The sequence below is a fragment of the Paroedura picta genome, chromosome 7, assembly GCF_049243985.1.
Source record: "Paroedura picta isolate Pp20150507F chromosome 7, Ppicta_v3.0, whole genome shotgun sequence".
Lineage (NCBI taxonomy): Eukaryota > Metazoa > Chordata > Lepidosauria > Squamata > Gekkonidae > Paroedura > Paroedura picta.
Window position 1 is genome coordinate 16,095,460 of NC_135375.1, and position 21,346 is coordinate 16,116,805.

The 21,346-nt window shown below is 41.4% G+C and overlaps 1 protein-coding gene across 30 annotated transcripts in view; it reads right to left on the reverse strand.

Annotated features, from left to right (window-relative positions):
- TCF4 (transcription factor 4) overlaps window positions 1-21,346 on the reverse strand; it is a 427,786-nt gene that overhangs the window by 172,857 nt on the left and 233,583 nt on the right. For 27 of the 30 annotated variants that reach the window (XR_013232983.1, XM_077346820.1, XM_077346828.1 and 24 more), the window contains 2 exons: window positions 20,801-20,930; window positions 20,605-20,654 (listed from right to left, as the gene is read on the reverse strand). The exons of the other annotated variants lie outside the window; for them this stretch is intronic. Coding sequence is in view for 26 of the 27 variants with exons in the window: in XM_077346820.1 (XP_077202935.1) it covers window positions 20,605-20,654; window positions 20,801-20,930 (180 nt within the window). In the remaining variant the exon portion in view is untranslated. The remainder of the gene's footprint in view (window positions 1-20,604; window positions 20,655-20,800; window positions 20,931-21,346) is intronic. 30 annotated transcript variants of the gene reach the window in all.

Genomic DNA, 21,346 nt, shown 5'->3' on the forward strand with positions numbered 1-21,346 from the left:
ATATTTTCAGTCCAGGCTTACTACTGTTTTAATGGTGAGTGGGGCACACCAGGTTTGCTTATCTAAACGTACTCCTAAAGAATAAGACCCCCCCCCAAGTGAACGGAGGCTAAAGAACGTCGTATGGAAAAGAAGAATGGTAAACGCGGACTCTTAATTTCATCCCAGATACATCTTGAAAGAAAGACAATCCAAAGAACTATCAGAAATCGTCCTTATGCAGACTGTTAATGCAGTAACCCTTATTCTTTCATTGTAGATTTCCAAATAGGGACAGAAAAGGGGTAACTGCAGAACGATAACAAAAAAGTCCATGGAACAATTTTCACCTTCGTCACCCCTGCCATCTCGCAAAGGTCTCCAGCATACTGAAGATAAACTAGGCAAAAAAATAGATTCAAATGAGTAGCCGGGTTGGTCTGAAGCAGCACAATAAAATCAGAGTCCAGTAGCACCTTTAAAACCAACAAAGATTTATTCAGGGCGTGAGCTTTCGAGGGCAAGCACTCTTCGAAGAGGGCTTGCACTCGAAAGCTCACGCCTTGAATAAATCTTCGTTGATCTTAAAGGTGCTACTGGACTCTGATTTTATTAGGCAAAAAAAAATATTATCTTTTATACTCATGAGATTGTTTTGAGCCCACCTTCCCCCATTTATAGTTTGCGTCTGTGGAAGAAAGAAGTGAATATGAGACCAGACTCTTAAGGAAGCAGAGGCTGTGGTCAGCAGAATCAAGAAGTACAATCAGCGTAGCCCAGCTGTTTCTTAAGGTGCCGAATTTAACAGCCCCCCCCCAAAATAAAACAAATTTCTAGACTCAGACAGAGGACAGTCAAGCCCCTTATAGCCCAAATGTCTCAAACATTAAAAAGAGAAGAGACATTAGCTGCTACTACTGCATCTGCAGTACAATTCTATTCCTTCTGCTCTTTTTTAACCCATTCTGATGCCAGGCTGACAGCAGAGAGCCTCTTTTGTGGAATCCATGCCAGCCCAACAAAGGGTGAAAACCCTAGCTACCCTGCTGTGCTAATACAAACATGTCTATTTCGATATCCTCTTTTTTGTTGTTCTTGCTCAGTGATATAAGTGATATCAGTGATATAAGAAGTGATATAAGAAGGACAGTGATATAAGAAGGACATTACTTGGACACTTCCTGGCACAGCGATCTGACAGTAATAGAACCCAAAAGTGGAGAATGGGGGTAAAGAAACAGTTAAGAAGGATGTGATGTGGTGAGATAGAATGGGATAAGGATAAAATTAAGGATTTATGGCGAAATCAGCCACTAGAATTGCAAAAGAAAAAAATCACAGTCAGACCATTTCTGCACTGGAAGATTCGTGCCACGCTGCAGGATGGAGTTAGGGCAGGTTGCCCCGCCTCTTCCTGCACCCAGATGGGGTAGCATTTGGCCCAGTGCACCTCATCTGCCCTGGATTTGTGCTCCCAAACTAGAGCCAGGGCACTGATGTCCCCCGTGCAGAATTGGTCTCAATGTACCTTTCCCTCTCGATTTGTAAATATCCATAGTGGGCTGGGTCACATTCATGGTAAAGGCATTGGGTAAGTTTCTCCCTTTGATGGTGACACTGGGATATAACGTGGAGATTGTTTACGAGGGTTGCGGTGATGGTCTGTGGGAGAACAGTTAGATTCTCATCCAGGAGACCGGCAAGATTTTGGGTGTATAAACTTTCAGGAGTCAAAGCAAAGGGAGTTTTGTCTCTTGAAAGTTTATCCCTCAAAAATCTGCTTAGTCTATAAGGTGCTACAGGATTTGAACTGGTAGGATACGGGAGTTTGCCGCAGACAGACGTTTCTCCAACAGAGAGAAAGAAATTCTGAATAAACAGCTTTCACATGGGAGACAGGTAGCACCTTCTTCAGAGTTCACTGTGCAGAAACCTGAAAGGTGACTCTCTGTTTCGGTGAAGACCTGAAATAAATGTTAGGCTTTTAAAAGCTTAAATGTACACATTTGTGCATTCATTAGGCAGAGCTAAATCTAATTTGTTCTCTTTACTATAACAGGAAGCACATGTTTAAAGCAATCTGTTTCCTCATATGAATGCTTTCCTGTCTGTTTGAGGGGGGAAAAAATTGCAACACACTTTACCCCAAGTAACCAAGAGGTGATCGTAAATATCCCTAAATAGCATTAAACAGATATGAAAGACATTAACACTTACAGAATGCCAAACTAGTATTTTTTGAAAAAAATCTAACAGATGCTCCTAGGTCAAAAAGTGAAAAGTGTGTTTCCTGAAGGGGGGGGGGAGAGACACAAAAACCTCATTAGAATCATAAATGAACTGTGAGAGAAGAAATGAGGTGTCATAGAGCTAACAAAAGGATCCAGTTCAGTTCACCTCCAACCAAGTGTGACTTGCCGTAAAAGATCCACATTTAAACAGAACTTTTGGTTTCACAAATCAATTCAATGTCCCTTATAATCCACAAGGTGGCATTGACAACAAATGAGCTCTGTCTAAACAGAATCTACTTGAGGAAGCTGAAGTTTTCCTTGAGAAAAAAATCTCAGAGAACCGAGATCTCAGGTAACCTAAAAGCACAGAAGGGAAATTAGTGGGGAAATGAACTCGTCCAAAGCAGGGATGACCCACAGATTTTAGAATTACATAGCCACTCTGGTGACTTTTTTTAAAGAACGGTTTTGTTTCCCTGAAATTATACGGAGGGTGTGCCTGGTATAAAGAACAAAATTTACCCCGCACTGTGCGCACACATGCTCTTAGAAAAAATAGGAGCCCTAAAGAATTGGCAGACTAACCCGCTTTAGAATTTAGGATCAGGATTAAAGAAAAGGCAACACAGAAATGTTGGCCTTTCAATGCACCTAAAACATCTGTGTAAACATTCCTATTGTCTACTAGAGATTCATAAAGACAACAATGAAACCAAATAATAATAATGAAAAAAAAAACTCCCCCCCTTTAAACCATTAAAAAAATATCCACCACATTGATGACTGGGAAAGAGAAGCTTAGCTGTATACAATAATGCAAAACTCCCCCAAATGGGTCTTGAATTTCCTTTGACAATTGAACAAAAGAAATAGGTGGAAGAGTTACTCTTCTGTCAGACCCCTGGCAAGCAAGGGGTGCGCCACGGCATGCCAAGAAACAGCGTCGCCGAGCAGCGAATTAAAGAGCAGCATTGAAGGGATTCAGTGGAAGATAAGATCGTGTCTAGTTATGGGAGCTTCCTACAGTCCAATCAGATAGACCCACAAACAAATGCACAAGCCGTTCGAAAACCTGAAAAAGGTTACAACAATGCACTGTGGACAGAATGCTCCCCGTATACCTCTTTTGGTAAGTCCCTGTATCTTCCTGTGGACTAGCAGAGGACCAGTGGGGGGGTCGCTCTTAAAGGACATGTGGCTTTGAGGTTCAGATACTTCAAACTAGGTCCCAAACTTTCCGATGAAGCCAATGATGGGGACCTCCCTGCAGCCTGGTCCCTTGCCAGGCAACCTTGACCCTCAGCATGCCCCTAACCGTTACTGTTATCCCTTTTTACCGGTTGTGATTACACAAATGCTGTTGTGATAACTGTTTATATCTTTTTTCTCATTCAGACCATTCCAAATATCACAATGCGGGGCAGCATATAAATTGAATGAATGAATGAATGAATGAATGTGTTCTTATGCCGATACATCAAGTAATAGGGTAGGTAATCATTTGAAGAAACATACGGCCCACACAAAGCAAACATTTTCTGCAGTGGGAAGGCTTAACCGTGTAAGAAATGAATGCATTTTCTAAATAAACCAACGCAAGCAGATTAAGAAAACGTTTTATGCTTCTGCCTCTTGCTTTATACCTTATTGTTTTGATTTGGAGTGTTCTCCCTTATTCCTGAACTTCAAAGTCTTATGATAGGTGTCTGACGTTTCAGGCCACGGCCATCCAATTCCAGACAAGAGACACAATATCATCATGTTACATCAGCCAGTTTGGTGTAGTGGTTAGGAGTGGGGACTTCTAATCTGGCATGCCAGGTTCAATTCTGCGCTCCCCCACGTGCAACCAGCTGGGTGACCTTGGGCTCGCCACGGCACTCATAAAACTGTTCAGACTGAGCAGTGATTTCAGGGCTCTCTCAGCCTCACCCACCCCAACATGGTGTCTGTTGTGGGAGAGGAATGGGAAGGCGACTGTAAACCGCTTTGAGTCTCCTTCGGGTAGGGAAAAGCAGCATATAAGAACCAACTCTTCTTCTTCTTCTTCTTCTTACTCTTGGCAGAGGTCTGCTCTCGTATCAATAACTGGAGGTCCGCCCACAATCCTGCGCCTTTAAAAGAAAGCGGTAAATAGGTAAAGGTAAAGGTATCCCCTGTGCAAGCACTGAGTCATGTCTGACCCTTGGGGTGACGCCCTCTAGCGTTTTCATGGCAGACTCAATACGGGGTGGTTTGCCAGTGCCTTCCCCAGTCATTACCGTTTACCCCCCAGCAAGCTGGGTACTCATTTTACCGACCTCAGAAAGATGGAAGGCTGAGTCAACCTTGAGCGGCTGCTGGGATCGAACTCCCAGCCTCATGGGCAGAGCTTTCAGACTGCATGACTGCTGCCTTACCACTCTGCGCCACAAGAGGTTCTTAAAAGAAAGCGGTAAACGCCCCCAAATACCCCACCACCGTTAAAACGATTAACTTTAAAAAGCTTTTCACTATATATAAGAATGATCCAGAAGATATAGAAACACGGGCACCAGTTTATAAATGGGTTACCTCTTAATTATTTTTTTCAACCTAGTTCCAATACCCTGTGTCAATCAACAATAAAAAGCAATAAGTCTAGCAGGACTGTTTAAAACACAGTAAAAAAAAAAAACTCAAAACACTTTTGTTTTAGTACTATTTATTATTTCTCTACATCTCTTGTATAAGTTCAAAGGGAAGATTAAGTGCCAAATGTATGTCCTCACATACATTAAAGCAATCCCACTAAATCCATGAGGATTACACAGGGACAGATAGAGATCCTAACAATGGCTGCATGTACCTTCTGTGCTTCTTCATATTTCTGTGTGCCTTTAAAGAAGCGGCACATTCATAATGTGCATTATTGTGCCATAAATTCAAAGCCTCTTCTTTGTACTAGTGCTTTTAAAGTTTCCTTTCTTTTCACCAGAGAATAAAACGGTATGCTTTTTGCAAACTGTGGCCCACAATCAATCCAAGCAGGTCTTCTCCTTCGACACTGATCTTCAATCGGTTAAATATTAACTGCATAAAAACTTTTCCACTGGGTTCCAGAAAGTTCTTAACAGATGTCTAACATACATTATGCAGGATCAGGCCCCCACATTGACAAGGGAAGCACTTCTTTAGATTTAAACCGAGTGGTGGCGCATCAAGAAATATACCCTGCTGCCGCCTCCTCCTTACTTTAAGTGAAGTCTCACGAGCATGCCATGGGAAAAAGGAACAGGAGAAAAGCAGTTCAAGTAAAACGGGCATCGCTTTTTCGATCCGAAATACACTGTGTATTAAATCCTTTCGCCTAGAATTCCAATGGAAAGACTTGAAAATTGCTTAACAGCACATTTCAGTAAGAATATGTTTCCTAAAAATAATCAAAGCTACCCAGCTGCACTAGGATAAAACAGGAATCCTATATGTTGGATGGACAAAGCCAATGTCCACAAAAACCATTGTCCCTTGCATTACCTATATTCCTCTGAAGAGGGAGTCTATGTTTAAGCAAAAACCCAAGGCTCCAAGATTGATGCACCTATGTTAGTAGCTTCTGGGATGTGGAAAAAGCTAAAACTATCCTGACTGCTGCTTCAAGGGCCAAATACTCATATATGTTTGAACCTCGTTAATGCCTAATTAGGACCAAACGACAAAACGTAATAAAAAGACGTCGTTTTAATATTCACATATTCTTCATGCTTGCAAATCACTGTGTCTCAAAGGGCGAGTTTTATTTTGCTTCTAAGTGCACAAAATGTCACTTCACAACCCTTTTGAAACTGCCTTTCGTCACTATTTCTTTTCGGTCCTTAGTGCTGATTTTACTTTTCAACCGGGCATTTTGTGAAAGTTCAGCGTCACAAGGCATGCTTGCCCTAAATTGCAGAAGACAGTGTGAAAGAGAGAGAGAGAGAGAGAGAGAGAGATGAGCTAAGCAGATTCCAAATCACTGTCTGGGATGATGTGTAAACTGCTAGTATGGCTGTACGCATACATACACATATCCCACTGGAACAGGGATAAGCCAGTGTCAGCATCAACAAAGTTGGAAGGGGTCCTCTAGAACAGTGGCCCCCAGTACCGGTCCGTGGACCAGTACCGGTCCGTAGATCAGTCAGTACCGGGCTATGGCTCCTCCTCATCCTCTTTCCCGGCTGCTACCACGGGGGCTGCCCTGCCACTCTGCTGCTGGCTCACCTTTGGTGCTCTCCAGAGGCCACCATGGCTGGGGCTCCCCCTTGGCGTGGCACTGCGCAGCTGCAGCTGGCAGCGCCCCCCAGCAGGTGGCGGGAAGTCAGGGACACTGGCGGGAAAGCAAGTGCAGTAGGGGCTCAGGTGGTGGCATCCCTCGGCAAAAGACTACTCCCCCCCCCGCCCGGGCCTCAGTAAAATTGTCAAGCGTTGATCGGTCCCTGGTGATAAAAAGGTTGGGGACCACTGCTCTAGAACAACATGGGATGCAAAGGGGGGAGCATGCAGATTAAGATGCAGGTAGACCCTTTTAAATCATTCTGTAGAAAAAGACCCTTTATTGCCCTGATCCAAAGAAGTCACAAACTTGAAAACAATCAGATGATGTGCTGGGCCTTGAAGCTCTATTTGCTGCAAAAGAAACATCAAACTGCAGCACTCCCCTCTCATTGGAGGAGGGAGCAGTTATAAAGCGGCCGCAACCACAATGAAGCTACGTACATCTAAAACTTCAGGGGGGTCATGATCCATTTGTTCCTGCTGAGAAATCTCAGGAACCCGACTTTAAGTTAAAATTTTAAAAAATGGGGTAAGAGGTTCTTAGTCTCCCAAACCGGAAAGGATGATACGGGCACCAAGGCTCAACAAAGCTATGGCTTTACAACCCACCTTCACAGCTAAATGTAATTTGTGAGATACTAATTGACTGTAGTGAACAAGTTCTATGAAGTTTCGAGCGGCAGGAAAGCTGCAAAACACTCAACGGTATACTGCAGTGGTGCTCTGGTTATATTGCTCCGGAGACCGTTAAGAACATAAACCCATCCCTCGAATAATCTTTATCACCTCTAAAAGACAGCAATGCACTGCAATGAAACCGAGTCTTCTTCTGGCATGCGGAGGTTCAGAATTCTTGACAGGCTCTTCTCATTCTGCTTTCATTCTCCTAGCCGTTTAGCTGTGCTGTTCCCTTTCAGATCTTCGTTCTTACAAGCCACCCTCAGAGGCCTTGCTCTTAATTTCTCTCCCTGACCAAGCTGCAGGTCAGTCGTGTGTCCTCAGCTGCTGCCCACTACCCCTGTGCTGAAATTCCACCAAAATGTATAATAGGCTCTCAGCAGGATTGGCACTCGTTGCTAGGACAGCTGCCATTTTCAACTCAAGTTACCCCGAGGCTTCACTAGGTCAATGGCAAATTGGTGTGAGCTGCATATTTCCAACTCCGGGGAAGCCCCACGGTTTGTGGCATTCGATGATACGGTGCTGGCCAGAAGATCCTTCTGGCAAGAAGGAGGTCGAGATCCCAACTGCAGAGAGGGTTTTGTGTGGTGGATTCAGCAGGGAGATGTGAAGAGCTGGGCAAAAAACTGGGGGGAAATGGAGAGGAAGAGTGTGCATCCACTGTATACCGCCAAGGATTTTACTTCAGTTTTCAACAGGAAAAAAAAATCGAAATGGGGAGGGGGGCACTGAAAACCTGTGAAGCATTCCCCCCCCCCTCTTTTTGAGTGAAACTCTTTTAGAAACAAGGTTTTACTAACTGAAAAGATGTAGTGTTTTCATTTTTCTTAATACAATCTCGCGTTAGATAACGACAATTCCTGTGCATACCACCGACATGTAAAATGCATTTTCAAGGATACGTTTATTGTTTGAGATTTTATTTTTTACGGTGATTTTGCCATAATGCATCTGTTGATAATGCGTTATCAAAGAGTTCATTGTTTTTCCACATATGGAGCTGTGACTATTGGGGCGGCTGCTGCACAAATAACACACTTCCAGGATTGATTGCAAAATGTGTTATTTTTTTCTATTTTAAACTTTTATTTTGGCCTGTTTCTGAGATGGCTAAAATTTTTGCTAAGGGAGCGCAGGGTGCAGAATGTTGTGTCTCTAATATTTTGTATGTAGGATACGTGAAATCTTAGGATAAGTGAAATCTTAAGAACGTAAGAAGAGCCCTGCGGAATCAGACCAATGGTCCATCTAGCCCTGCCTCATTACTCATGTAGTGGCCAATCAGCTCCTCTACATGGCCAACTAGAAGACATAGAGACCTAGGCCTTCCCCTGATATTGTCTCCTGGCTGTAGGATGCAGAGGCTTAGTAGCTCCGAATGTGGAAGTTCCTCTCAACCACCATGACGAGTAGCCATTGATAGACTTCTCCATCAATTTATCTAATCCCCTTTCAAACTCCCCCCCCCCATGGCCATCACTACATCCAGTAGCAGCTAATTTCCCATTTTAACTGCTTTCTGTATAAAATCTACTGCCTGCCCATCAAGCTTCATTGGATGCCCTCAAGCTCTAGTATTTTGAGAGAGGAAGAAAAAGTTCCTGAGAATACGCTCCATTGAATATACCTGAAAAGGGTTCTTAATAGAGCTGCTGAGGATTGCTTTCTAAGGCATTTGTATATTTAAAATATGTCAAACAATGAACTACAACCGAATTTGAGGGGACTGATTGGCTGTTTTGGCAAGGAATTATGGTGTGGTTGTATTTTGCTTTATATTCCCACTGTCATGGTAGTCCATAATCTGAGGAAGAGTGCTTGCACTCGAAAGCTCACGCCTTGAATAAATCTTTGTTGGTCTTAAAGGTGCTACTGGCCTCTGATTTTATTGAGCATGATTTAAAATCCTAGTTCATAAATCGGTAGACAGTAAAACAGATTTCAGTGAGATATGGTTAATGATTATATATTTTTCTATGTTTCCCAAAATTTATACTGCCCCTGAAACAAACACAAAGGGGGGGGGGAGTTCTTCCTACTCCCCCACCACCCCATCTTTGTAATTTCTGGAAATTTTACAGCTCTAAGTGGGATTAATTTGGTAAATTGTAAAAAACACTATATGAGTGAATGCATCTTAAAATATTTTATCCTCTTTAATCCCAAGGCTCACAAAACCAGTCCAAGTTTACCCAAACAAGCTCCCTCCACATTTCATGCTCCTTGATCAGCAAGGACACCCCATTTTCATGACTTGCTCTTCATCCAAAATGAAGCTCTACGGAATCCGGGGCGAAACTAATGCTACCTTGCAAGATTGCCTGGTCCAACTAATATAGTGAAAACAGTTGTTTGTATGTATTATTTAAGCAGCATGTTTCCCTATTCAGTAGGGATGCTCTTCACCATAATGAATATAATTATTTCAGTATGGGATCAGGACTCACATATCGTGGGTTCCCACTCAGACAGAACAGTTCTCTTTGCCAGCTTCTATAAGCAGTTTTGAAAATATATCTGCTTTTTACGTGATTTGAGATATTTCATTTGAGATATTTTTTTAGCTCCTCTCCCGTCTAAATTAGTGCTTGTGATGGTTCTAGTCCTGATGGTTTGGTTTTTAGGCTGCCTGTCCTTCACAGCAACAAGGAACTTGTTCTACACATCGAGAACCATGTTAGAATTTTATCACAAGCTGAAAGAGAAGCATCTACACACTTAATACTGTTATATCTATTTTGTGCTTACTGAACTGCAGAACTGCTGATAATCATATGCTTCTTAGGCATATCTCTTTCTGCTATTATGTTGCACCTGCTATTATGTGTTTATCACTGGCAGCAACATTGAACAGAAACAAAAACCTTTTCCTTAGAATCACAGAGTTGGAAGGGACCTCCTGGGTCATCTAGTCCAACACTCTGCAGAATGCAGGAAATTCATAACTACCTGCTCACCCACAGTGACCCCAATTCCATGTCCAGATGATGCCCCCCCCCAAAAAAAATCCCAGAATTCCTGGTCAGTCTGGCCTGGAGAAAATTCACCTTCTGACCTCAAAGTGGCGATCATAAATTTAGAATCTACGGGAAGTTATACTACCCCTTAATTCCACATTGGTTAGACCTCTTTTGGAATATTGTGTCCAGTTCTGAATGCTGCAGTTCAAAAAGGATATTGACAAGATGGAACATACTCAGGAAAGGGCAACTAGGATGCTTGAGTGGTTGGAATCCATGCCTACAAGGAAAGGCTGAAAGAATCGGGTACATGTAGCTTCAAGAAGAGGAGAGCAAGGAGTGATGGGATAACTGTGTTTAACTATGTAAAAGGTAGACATGTTGAAGGGGGGACCAGCTTGTTTACTTGGAACAACAGATTCAAATTATGGGAAAGGAGGTTCCACTTAAGTATCAGAAGGCACTTTCTGATGGTGAGGGCAGCTGGTAGATGGAATATGTTGCCTTGGAGGGTGGTCGAATCTCCTTTATTGGATGTTTATTGGAGGATCACCTTTCAGGAGAGTGTAAATTGTAAGTCATAGGGAAGGTGGGGGACAGGGCAGAATGGCCCTTTGTGGTCTCTTTCAGCTCTGTGTGATTCTGATAATATTAAAAATTCCAAAGCACTCCAAAAAAACATATTTAAAAATGTTGCTGTGTTCAAGATTGTGGGAAGCAGAAATGTCTCTGAAAGCAGATAAACTGTGGCTCTCCTAATGTCCATGGATTACAATTACCATGAGCATGCTGGCAGGGACTCATGGTAATTGTAGTGCATGGACATCTGGAGAACCACAGTTTGGCCACCCCTCTAAGTCTATTTCAGTGGCAAAAATGCATGGATATGATTCCTTAGACCAGGAGTAATCAACCTGTGGTCCTCCAGATGTCCATGGACTACAATTCCCATGAGCCCCTGCCAATATTTGCTAGCATGGGCTCATGGGAATTGTAGTCCATGGACATCTTGAGGACTGCAGGTTGACTACCCCTGCCCATGTGTTTAAAAATAGCACAAGAATTTCTAGGGCACTGGGATTTCTTCTTCAGCATCGCTCTCCAACCAGTAAGAGAGAGGAAAGGAGGCAATTTAAAGAGCTAACAGACGGGGACCAATATTGAAGGGGGGAAAAATCATTGCATTTTTCAAAAGGGATACCTAGAAAGGTCAATAATTCCATTGTAAACATCCAAAACCAAAACAGCAACAGCTGTTTTGGACCAGAATAATAAAACGCAATTAGGAGCCATGACATTTGAGAAACAACAAGTTTGATCTGACACAACATTTTCAAGCTTATCGCTGTAACTGTGAAGCCTAAAAACCCATTTTCAAAAGAACAATGAGATGTTCAAGACTCTTCCAACAAGGAATTAACGGCGTGAATACGTGCCTCGAAGACAATACATTCGCAACAGGTTCTCGGGCTCTAATATACTGCTTGAAGGAATGTTGGTGGCGGCTGGAGCAAGAACGAATTCTGACGCTCTTAAAATGCTCAACTGGACAATGCAGTGGGCCAACTGGTTCACCTGCAGCTGCAGCCTGGAGGGAAATATCCCACCGCTGACACTGCATGTGGCAAAATGCCCCATGGCAATTCACTCTGCTCCCAAGGCTTCACTGGTCTCTATCCTACTGCTGTTTCAATATCTGTTGCCATCTTCCAGTGCCACCTCTGATGGAGACTGTGTATACTCTTTGATCCTTGTACTATGAATGTACTCAATTTGATGTCAGAGGGTTTCTTTTAAAAAAAAACATAAGCTGCTATATACATGGCCTTGGACTCTCCAACCTAAATCAGTGGCTCTCATGCATCACTGGGATGAATCCTACAAAACTGTGGATTGAGTGTGTCTGCAGAGCTAATTTTTGCTGAGTCCCTGTGCCTCTGCAAAAAAAAAAAAAAACCCTTCATCTGAAAACCAGGACACACCTGGGAGCTACCTGAATTGGGGCAAAGGGGAGTTACCGACAGAAGGGGAAATTATAAACATTGTCCACTAACAGAATTCATGCAAATGGTGTGGTGGAAAGGTGAGTTTTGTAGATCTATTCTTTGGCATTGGTCACCAACAATGTATTCAACACCATCCAAAAAGGTCCCTCGAACCTGGGAGTACTGTTTCACAGAGCACGGGGGGCTACTGTGCGGACAGGCAAAAATCCTTTGTGTAGACTGCTGCAATCACTACCCTGGAGTGTTTCTCTGAAAGTAAGTGGCCTCCAAGACCTGCTGGGAAAAGGGAAGAGGTGCTCCTTCCTTCAGAAACGAGGAAAGAAAACTGTGTTTTCATTTTCAGTTATATAAGTCATAGTTCTCTTTCTGTCCTAAAACTTGCACCCTGAATAAAACTTGATTGGTCTTAAAGGTGGCAATGGACTCAAATTTGGTTCTGTCCTAAATAGTGATACAAATAAATATGAATTTGCTACTGAAACACGTATCCCAGAATAACAAGTTAAATAGTTCTTCTAGAGTTGCTAGAGATAACCAAGTCTGTGTGTCTCTTTCTTTCTTTCTTTCTTTCTTTCTTTCTTTCTTTCTTTCTTTCTTTCTTTCTCTCTCTCTCTCTCTCTCTCTCTCTCTCTCTCTCTCTCTCTCTCCTCCCTCCCTCCCTCCCTCCCTCCCTCCCTCTTTCTTTCTTTCTTTCTTTCTTTCTTTCTTTCTTTCTTTCTCTCTCTCTCTCTCTCTCTCTCTCTCTCTCTCTCTCTCTCCTCCCTCTCCCTCTTTCTTTCTTTCTTTCTTTCTTTCTTTCTTTCTTTCTTTCTTTCTCTTCTTTCTTTCTTTCTTTCTTTCTTTCTTTCCCTCCCTTCCCCTCTAATTTATATACTACCCTATCTAGTGAACCGGAACCCTAATATCTAAAAGTATCCCCAATTTGATAGATTGTGGACAATAACTGATCTATTGCATTTTTTAAAAAGACAAAAAGCAAAATCCATATTATGAGTTTACAGACACACGTTATAAAATAAGCTGTGTATTGACAGAAGAAAGTCAGAATAAATGGTACAATCTAGCATTCCAGTTAGAATAGGGCTGGGTATTTTTAACATTTATCTTGCATATTTCAGATGAAACTGTTGGTGGCTTTCTCTTTCTATCACGGTACAGCAGAAAACGCACACTTAGTTTTGGTATTATATTTATATATTATAAAAACACTTCCGCCTGCCCATTCTAAATGTCTCCACTGACAACTTTATTTAATAGAAGAAAGTTTGAGTTCAAAGAGTTATGGACCTATTTCCCATACTGTGCTATTATTTCTGGTTTTTTTTTCATTTGTTTGTTTGCATTATCCCACTACAGGCTTTCCGTGACTCCAGGATCCCATCTTTTAACGTTAAGGGCTTTATTAATTAAAACACAGTTATGGTCTTCTGTACTGTTTAAGTTCTGAGATATTATCTCTGCACCTGGACAATCTTTTCATATAAGAACAATGCAGCCAGATCACAAAGACCTTTATTAGATTTTCTGGAGCAGAAAATGAAAAAGACATTTGGGTGTGGAGTTTTCTGTGGGAAACTCCTGCATGTCGTTAACTGTTCCAGATCAGCTCTCCAAAATTTGAAAGGGGGGGGGGGAAATCAAACAAGCTCACTGCTTTGAAGAAGTCAAAAACACACCTTTCATTCTAAATTTAGCCCCTATTTAGGACAGATTAACAGTTAAAGAAGCTGCCAAAAATCAGACACCCTGCCTGTGCACTCTGCCAAAGTTTTCATCTCTTTGCTTTTATTTTTATTAGTTCAAAAGAAGCCTTGCTGCATCAAATAACCTTTTCATAGGGTAGATAATTCCACAAACCCCACATAAATCGAGAGACCATAAAGGGGGGGGGGAATACAATGCTATTCAATGCAATAAATGGATATTAACTTTGGAAATGTGTGGCCTGCATATGAAGGCCAGAATTAGTTTTCACACATACTTAGGGTCCACAACGCTTAGTAAACATAACAGAAACAGCTGTGATCCAGAACAGCCAAGGACATGTGCAGAAGAAATCACATAATGCATTTAGGGTGCTTCCCTCACTGCTGAACAGCCAAAACACATCTAAAGAGCTATTTGTTCAACGGGATCTGCTGCAAGAAAAACCTCAGGAGAGAATCTCCATGCATCTTATCCATACGTAGTAGACTCTTCTACAGCACAGCCAATATATTTAAATATTCTTATCCTACAGCAGCTGGTCATTTAAAGGTTGGTCCACCCACAGTTCCTCTTTCTCACCAAATATTTTCATACCTTCAGACATATTTTAGCTGTGTTTTGAATTGCTTTAACGACAAGAATGTGAGAGAGGCTATGCTGGATCAGGCAGGCCCAAAACCAAGTACCACCAGCAGGGCTTACCTCCAAAAACCCTCCACCTGTCCCCCCCACCCAGCACCAAAAAGACAGAGCATTACTGCCCCAGACAGAGTTCTATCTATATCTTGTGGCTAATAGCCACTGACAGACTTCTGCTCTATATGTTTATCTAAAATCAAAAGAAATTGAGAATCAAAAGAAATTCGGTCTGAACATCTGGAAGACATTCCTCAGTGGTTTCTCAGTGGAACAGGCTTCCTTGGGAGGTGGTGGGTTCTCCATCTTTGGAGATTTTTAAACAAAGACTGAGTAGCCATCTGACGGAGAGGCTGATTTTGTGAAGGTTCAAGGGGGTGGCAGGTTACAGTGGATGAGCGAGAGGGTTGTGAGTGTCGGACTAGATGACCCAGGAGATCCCTTCCAACTCTATGATTCTATGATTCTAATCCCCTTTTGAAGCAATCTGTGCTTGGAGCCACCACAACGTCTTGTGGAAGCAAATTCCATGTGTTAATTACTCATTGGGTAAAACTTCCTTCCATCTGTTTGAAGCTTACTGCTCATTCATTTCATTGAGTCCCCATGAGTCTTGTATTATGAGAAGAAAAATACGTCTTCGCTTCCTTTAGCTCATGCATAATTTTGTAAACTTCTGTCAAGTCATTCCTTAATCATTGTTTCTCCAAACTTAAGAACCCTAGCCTTTTAACCTCTTTTTATAGGGAAGGTCTTCCACCCCTTTAATCATTTTAATTGCCCTTTTCTGCTCTTTTTCCAATGCTACAATATCTTTTTTGAGGTGTGGTGACCAGAATTGTGCACGATATTCCAAATGAGGGCACCCCATGGATTTATACAGGGGCATTACGATACTGGTTGATTTGTTTTCAATTCCTTTCCTAATAATCACCTGTGTGGCATTTGCCTTTTTTTAACTACAGTTATACACTGATTTGGCATTTTCAGGGTGGTATCTATGACTTCAAGATTTCTCTCCTGGTCAGTTCAGACCTCACCAACATATAATGCTTTAATGGTGACTTTATTATGTACTTTATAATTTGTTAGCCGCCTTGTTGCCCTTGTCAGAGCATAAAAGTGGGAATATACATTCAATGAATGAGTGAGTGAGCGAGCAAGAGAATAATTTTGGCACAATTCACACTTTAACTGACCAGAGAGGTAAATGAGGTGTGATTGCTTCCTATACTGGTCCAACAATTTTTGAAAGAAACTGATAATGTTCAGCCTTTACTGTAACTGCTACAGATGAAACTGCCTAGTATCTGGTGTTGACTCAAGGGATGCTTTTCAACTCAATCTGTTTGCATATTCAGCACAGGATTATCAAGAAAGAACTATTCCTTAGAAGTGATGACTTCTGATCCTCAAGTGCTGTCCCATCTGAAAGGAACTGAATTGCCAAGATCAGAATCAGGAGAGGACCAATGGAGAGGTCAGTGATTCTGAGGCTTTGGTCTGCAGACCACCGGGGTCCATACTGTAAACCAGTGGTCCTCAACCTTTTTATCACCGGGGACCAGTCAACGCTTGACAATTTTACTGAGGCCCGGGAGGGTAGTCTTTTGCCAAGGGACGTCGCTGCCACCGTCTGAGCCGCTGCTCCACTTGCTTTCCCGCTGGCGCCCCTGACTTCCCGCCGCTCACTCGGGGGTGCTGCCAGCAGCAGCTGCGCACTGCCATGCTGAGGGGGAGCTTCAGCCATGGCGACCGCCGGAGAGCATCAAAGGTGAGCAGCAGCCGGGGAGGAGGATGAGGAGGAGCAGCGGCCCGGTATTGACTGATCCACGGACCAGCACCGGTCCCCGGACCGGGGGTTGGGGACCACTGCTGTAAACCATTCATCTTGTCATACCATGATAAGACAACTGGAGCAGATGTCCGTGGACTACAATTCCCATGAACCCATCAGCATGTACTGACAGGGGCTGATGGGAAGTGTGGTCCATGGACATCTTGGTTTAACACGCTTTACCCACCCACTTCTATTTCTTGCAAAGTGGGAAAATATGTGCTCTTTCAGAGATCCATATGAGCAAAGGAATCACTTTGTAGTCCTCCTACTATCAACTTTCCTTCCCATGCCTTTCTCTGGTAGCCCAGTCCTTGTCTGGCTCGACTCATGTTCTTCCTGAGTTATCCACTATCTCCAATTACACTCAGGGTTGTTGAGCAGGCTGCCTACAAAAGAATTTTCTATCCTCTTTCAGGCTGAAACTTCAGTGTTGTTCTTCTACCTCCCTCCCTTAAACTCAACATCCAGCTGATAATTGAAAGCTTTCACTATCTACTTCAGAGGTGGTCAACCTGTGGTCCTCCAGATGTCCATGGACTACAATTCCCATGAGTGAATGCTGGCAGGGGCTCATGGGAATTTTAGTCCATGGACATCTGGAGGGCCACAGTTTGCCCACCCCTGGTCTACTTCCATTCCCTGGAGGTCAGTTGTACAGGAAAAGTAAATGGTTTGACAACTAGATTCTCAAGTGCTTCCAACAATTTACTTTGTGGAGAAAAAAATCACACCAAAATTTGGGTGCTCTGATTGCTACAGTGTGGGAAGTGTCCATTAAGGTGATACAGCAAGGTTAAAGAGGGGAAGGGGGGGAAACCACAAAAACTGAAATGATCTCAAAACTAAATACAACTGAAGTTATCTCCTGAACAAGATTCCAAAATGACCGGTAAATTCACTTCTGTGTAAAATCTTTGATGATATCTGACAGAGGCATCGTCACCCTCATGTATATATAACACAGCTGCATGGAAGCCACTTCCCCATCAGAGTTCAACGCAGCTTCAGGCATCTGGCCAGGAGGGATCGTGCAGAAAAGAAGCATGTGATCGGCCATGCCCAAATGGCTGCACCATTCACATGCCGCATAAGAAAACAGCCCCTGTCATGTTAGGACTATACTCGAAGGAGCACAGAAGCTAGTCTGAATGTACGTTAACTGAATGAAACAATTATTTTTGGATCCACAGGAGACTAAGACCAAGAAATGAAGATACAGTTCTGCTAGTCCTCTTTCCAGCTTGTGTCACATATGGAACGAGGTAAAGAGAAGCAACAACAAAATGGTTGAAGATACACATTATCCAGTGTCCCAGGCATCAGACTTCTGGGATATACCCTCCCCCCCCCAAAAAAAATGTTGATCCAACAGATGTGCATAACAGCCTCAGAGCTATCAGGATACATTTATTACAGCTGACCGTTTCAGTCATTTTCCACCCACCCACACACTTCCAAGTTTTACAACATGAATAAAGACTTATAATATCAGAATCACCCATGCGAACCAGTAGGCCTCACACCTAGCAGACAAACATTAACATACACTGACCTACACTACCGATGCTCTGAGTAATCACTTTTGAAAACATTTTGCACATAGGGACAATGGACCAAAATGCTGCTTCTTGTATAAGAAGTTACCTGTTCGTAACTTAGTCAATGGGCAGTATGTTTTTACACAGAATTACTCCATCCTAAACTCGCTGACTTCAATAAATTTAAGACTAGAGTAACTCTGCCCAGGACTGTATTTCTAGTCACCACGGGGATTAATTCCCCAGGGTCTTCTTTTAAGTAAGAAAACAAATACTAATTTTTAATAGAAATCATTCTATAAGCCAAGTACAATATAACTAATTTATAAATGAGTATTGTTTATCCAACATAAAAGCCTCATTCAGTACAATGTGACAATTATTTAAATATACATTTGCCCTTACAAGGGATGTAGTATTTTTAAAAACATTTGTAAATTATATCCATCAATATAACTTTTTAAAAATACATATTTCTCACCACAGCTGAATAACTCTTTACTGAAACACGTTTATGAACCTAGGAACCCTATTATATGCTGGATTACACTTCTCACTATGTCATCTGGCCACATATAAATTAGAAAAAAAATAGGAAACGGGGGAGGTTTCATTTTCTTCTTTCTATTTCAAACACTGACTAGGTTTCATGGTACACCAGCAACTAGAGAGAATGTGAAATTTAAATTTAAGAGCAAACCTAAGGATCTTAAAAAGAGAAATCACTTCAGTTTATTTCCAAGAAGCTGTCCAAAACTTGAAATGTCTCCCATGAAAAGCTTAAAATCAACAAAACTTCTGAGTACTTCCCTTCACTGCCATCTGCAAACATCTCAACCTCTGCAATACAGAGATATACAGCTGTATGGATAGACTAAACAGTGTGGGTCACCATTGTAATCCTATACGGCCAAAGTAATTCCATTGTTCGCCAAACGCTGGTTATTTTTCCAAATGAAAATAAGTGTCAAATCAGCACCAGTTCTGGAAAGTAAGCGGATGGGAACAGAAGAAAATAGACATTGGAAATATACAGGCATGGGATTTATCTATCGAACTGTCAGGAAAGCAAATTTTCATTTTGCTTTGTTTCTAATTGAAGATGGGAAACATGCCACTATATCTTTGGAGCACCCAAGAGTATTAACTTTTTTCATGCAAAAGTAATTATGCTATTCCAGAACATACAAAACTACAACGTGCAGCGTTTGATATTATTCACATAACAGACGGGACTGATTCAAAATATAAACAGCTGCAAAATATATATCATTTGTAGTTGTCATAAAAGCTATTAGAGGCTAAAATTTCAAGTAAACTAAGTCTGCCGCTTAGTTTTAAGTACATACACACACACACACACACACACATTCTTTATAACAATGCTCGACAAGATTTCTACTTGGCCTTGAAAAAAATACTTAAGTCATCTGATGTTACATCTGCACTGATTTTTCCTTTGATAGCCAAAAAATCATTAATCCTTATTATGCTTTCAGCTTTATTTTCAGTTCTTTCAGCAGTATGCAAAAGGTCTTACATCTCCTACATTATAAATATCCCATTAATTGAATACACTCATTTCAGTCTTCCCTCTGTTCAGTTCTATTGCAGTGGAGAACTGTTACACTTTATAATATATTTTGGAAACAAAAAAATCAAAATATCTAATCTTATTAAACTGTGCACTTTTTCCAAATGTATTTTACTAGTAAAGAAATGGAAAAATAGTGATTATGAAGTGTTCTTTAAAACAGTTTTGATGTTCTTTAAAATCAATGTTATTGATCATATACTGTTCTAGTTCAGTTCTCATAAACATCTTTGGGATTGCTTTGATCAAGGTGGCTTATGGGCTGCTTTTCATTGCAGCCTCCCTCTTGATAATAGTACAGCAAAAATTGAAAACGCTAGCTTTAAAATAAAGGAAGATCTTAAAAGATATATTGCACTACTTTTTTAGATTAAAAATGTAAGTTGAAGAAAAGAAACATACAGTGGCATTATTTATGGCATGAAGGCAAAGATTCCTCATCCAGTTACTACTCCAGAAAAAATATATATATATGTAATAAATTAGGATATTACCCAAAATTCTTAAGACAGAATACACACATACAAACTACTTCCTCAAAGCAAAGGAGGGAAAGAGGGAGATCCATCAGGGTATGAATTGGCTACGACTTCATCTTTACTGTAGCCAATAATTCCACAACACCTGGATTCAACTGGTTGACACCTGGAATCCCACACACTAGAGCTGCTATTTGTGCAGGTATTTTTACAGCTCTAATTCAGAAACTTCAGCAGAAAATGAAGACGTCCTTCCTCTGTTCTGGGCACAGACCCATGTAAATGTTTTATAAATCCTCTCCACAAATCTCTTTTAGCATGCAAATCCATAAATCATCATAATACTGACAAAGAAGTTAACCAGCACATGAAACTAATGCGTATTCTATCTGGAACTGTATACTGGTAAAAACTATCCCATCTAGAGGCACTTTTCCAAAGTTCTCTATACAATGGCACTTGACAAAAGCGAGAAAGAGAGAGAACGAAACTAGTCACCAGTTTCCCGTTCCCTTTGATCACTAGACGTTCATACAGTCCTCATCTTGTCTCCAGACAGTACCAAAAAAAAAAAAAAAGTTCAGGAATCGGTAGAACACATCCAATGCCGCCGCTTTTATTAAGTGTAATAAACGGGACCACAAATAAATATATATGTAGACAATGGATACTCACTGAAGATGGTAAACCTGGAGGAACTTTTCGAACTTTCTTTGTCTGTACTTCTGAAAGAAGATACAATGTGGCTGTAAGATGTATGCTCGTTTCTAGGTCTACATTTAGCTTTGCTCTACAATTTCACTTTAAGGCAGAAGTTCATAGGAAGTTTCCTTTTCAACATGTGGAGGAAAAGTAGCCCAAAGGAACTCACCGACAGAGGAACTGTGAAGAGGCCTCCTTCGCGGGTTATTGCTAGAATACTGATAGTACTGGGAGCCAGGTTTGGTGGGCGAGAGAGCTCCGGGGTTGCCCATTTCCATGTCACCTCCGAGGAGACTTTGCTAAAAGAGTTTTGAAAAATATGTATTGTCACATTAGCTTTTTAAAGTACTGTCTCAAGTGACGTGTGTAAATGCAAAATTAAAAAATGGTATAAAACACATTTTCCAATTTTATCTCAGATTTTAACAACTAATTCAGGCAAAGTTGATTTCATTTTCCGGGTGGAAAAAATATGCTGATCGTCATTCTGAAACTTAAAAGACTATTTGTGTGTGTATTCTTTTATATAAGGGAAGTGAAATATACATACTCATTTATTAATTTTTTTGCCCAACACTATGCAAACTTTTAAAAACTAGACCAAGGAAAGATACCAACATTTTTTTTTCTCATTCAGGGTAATTTAAAGCATCATCACATTTAATAATACAAAAGTCTTCCCTGCAGCTAGCATTACTGACCAGTTATAGAGAAA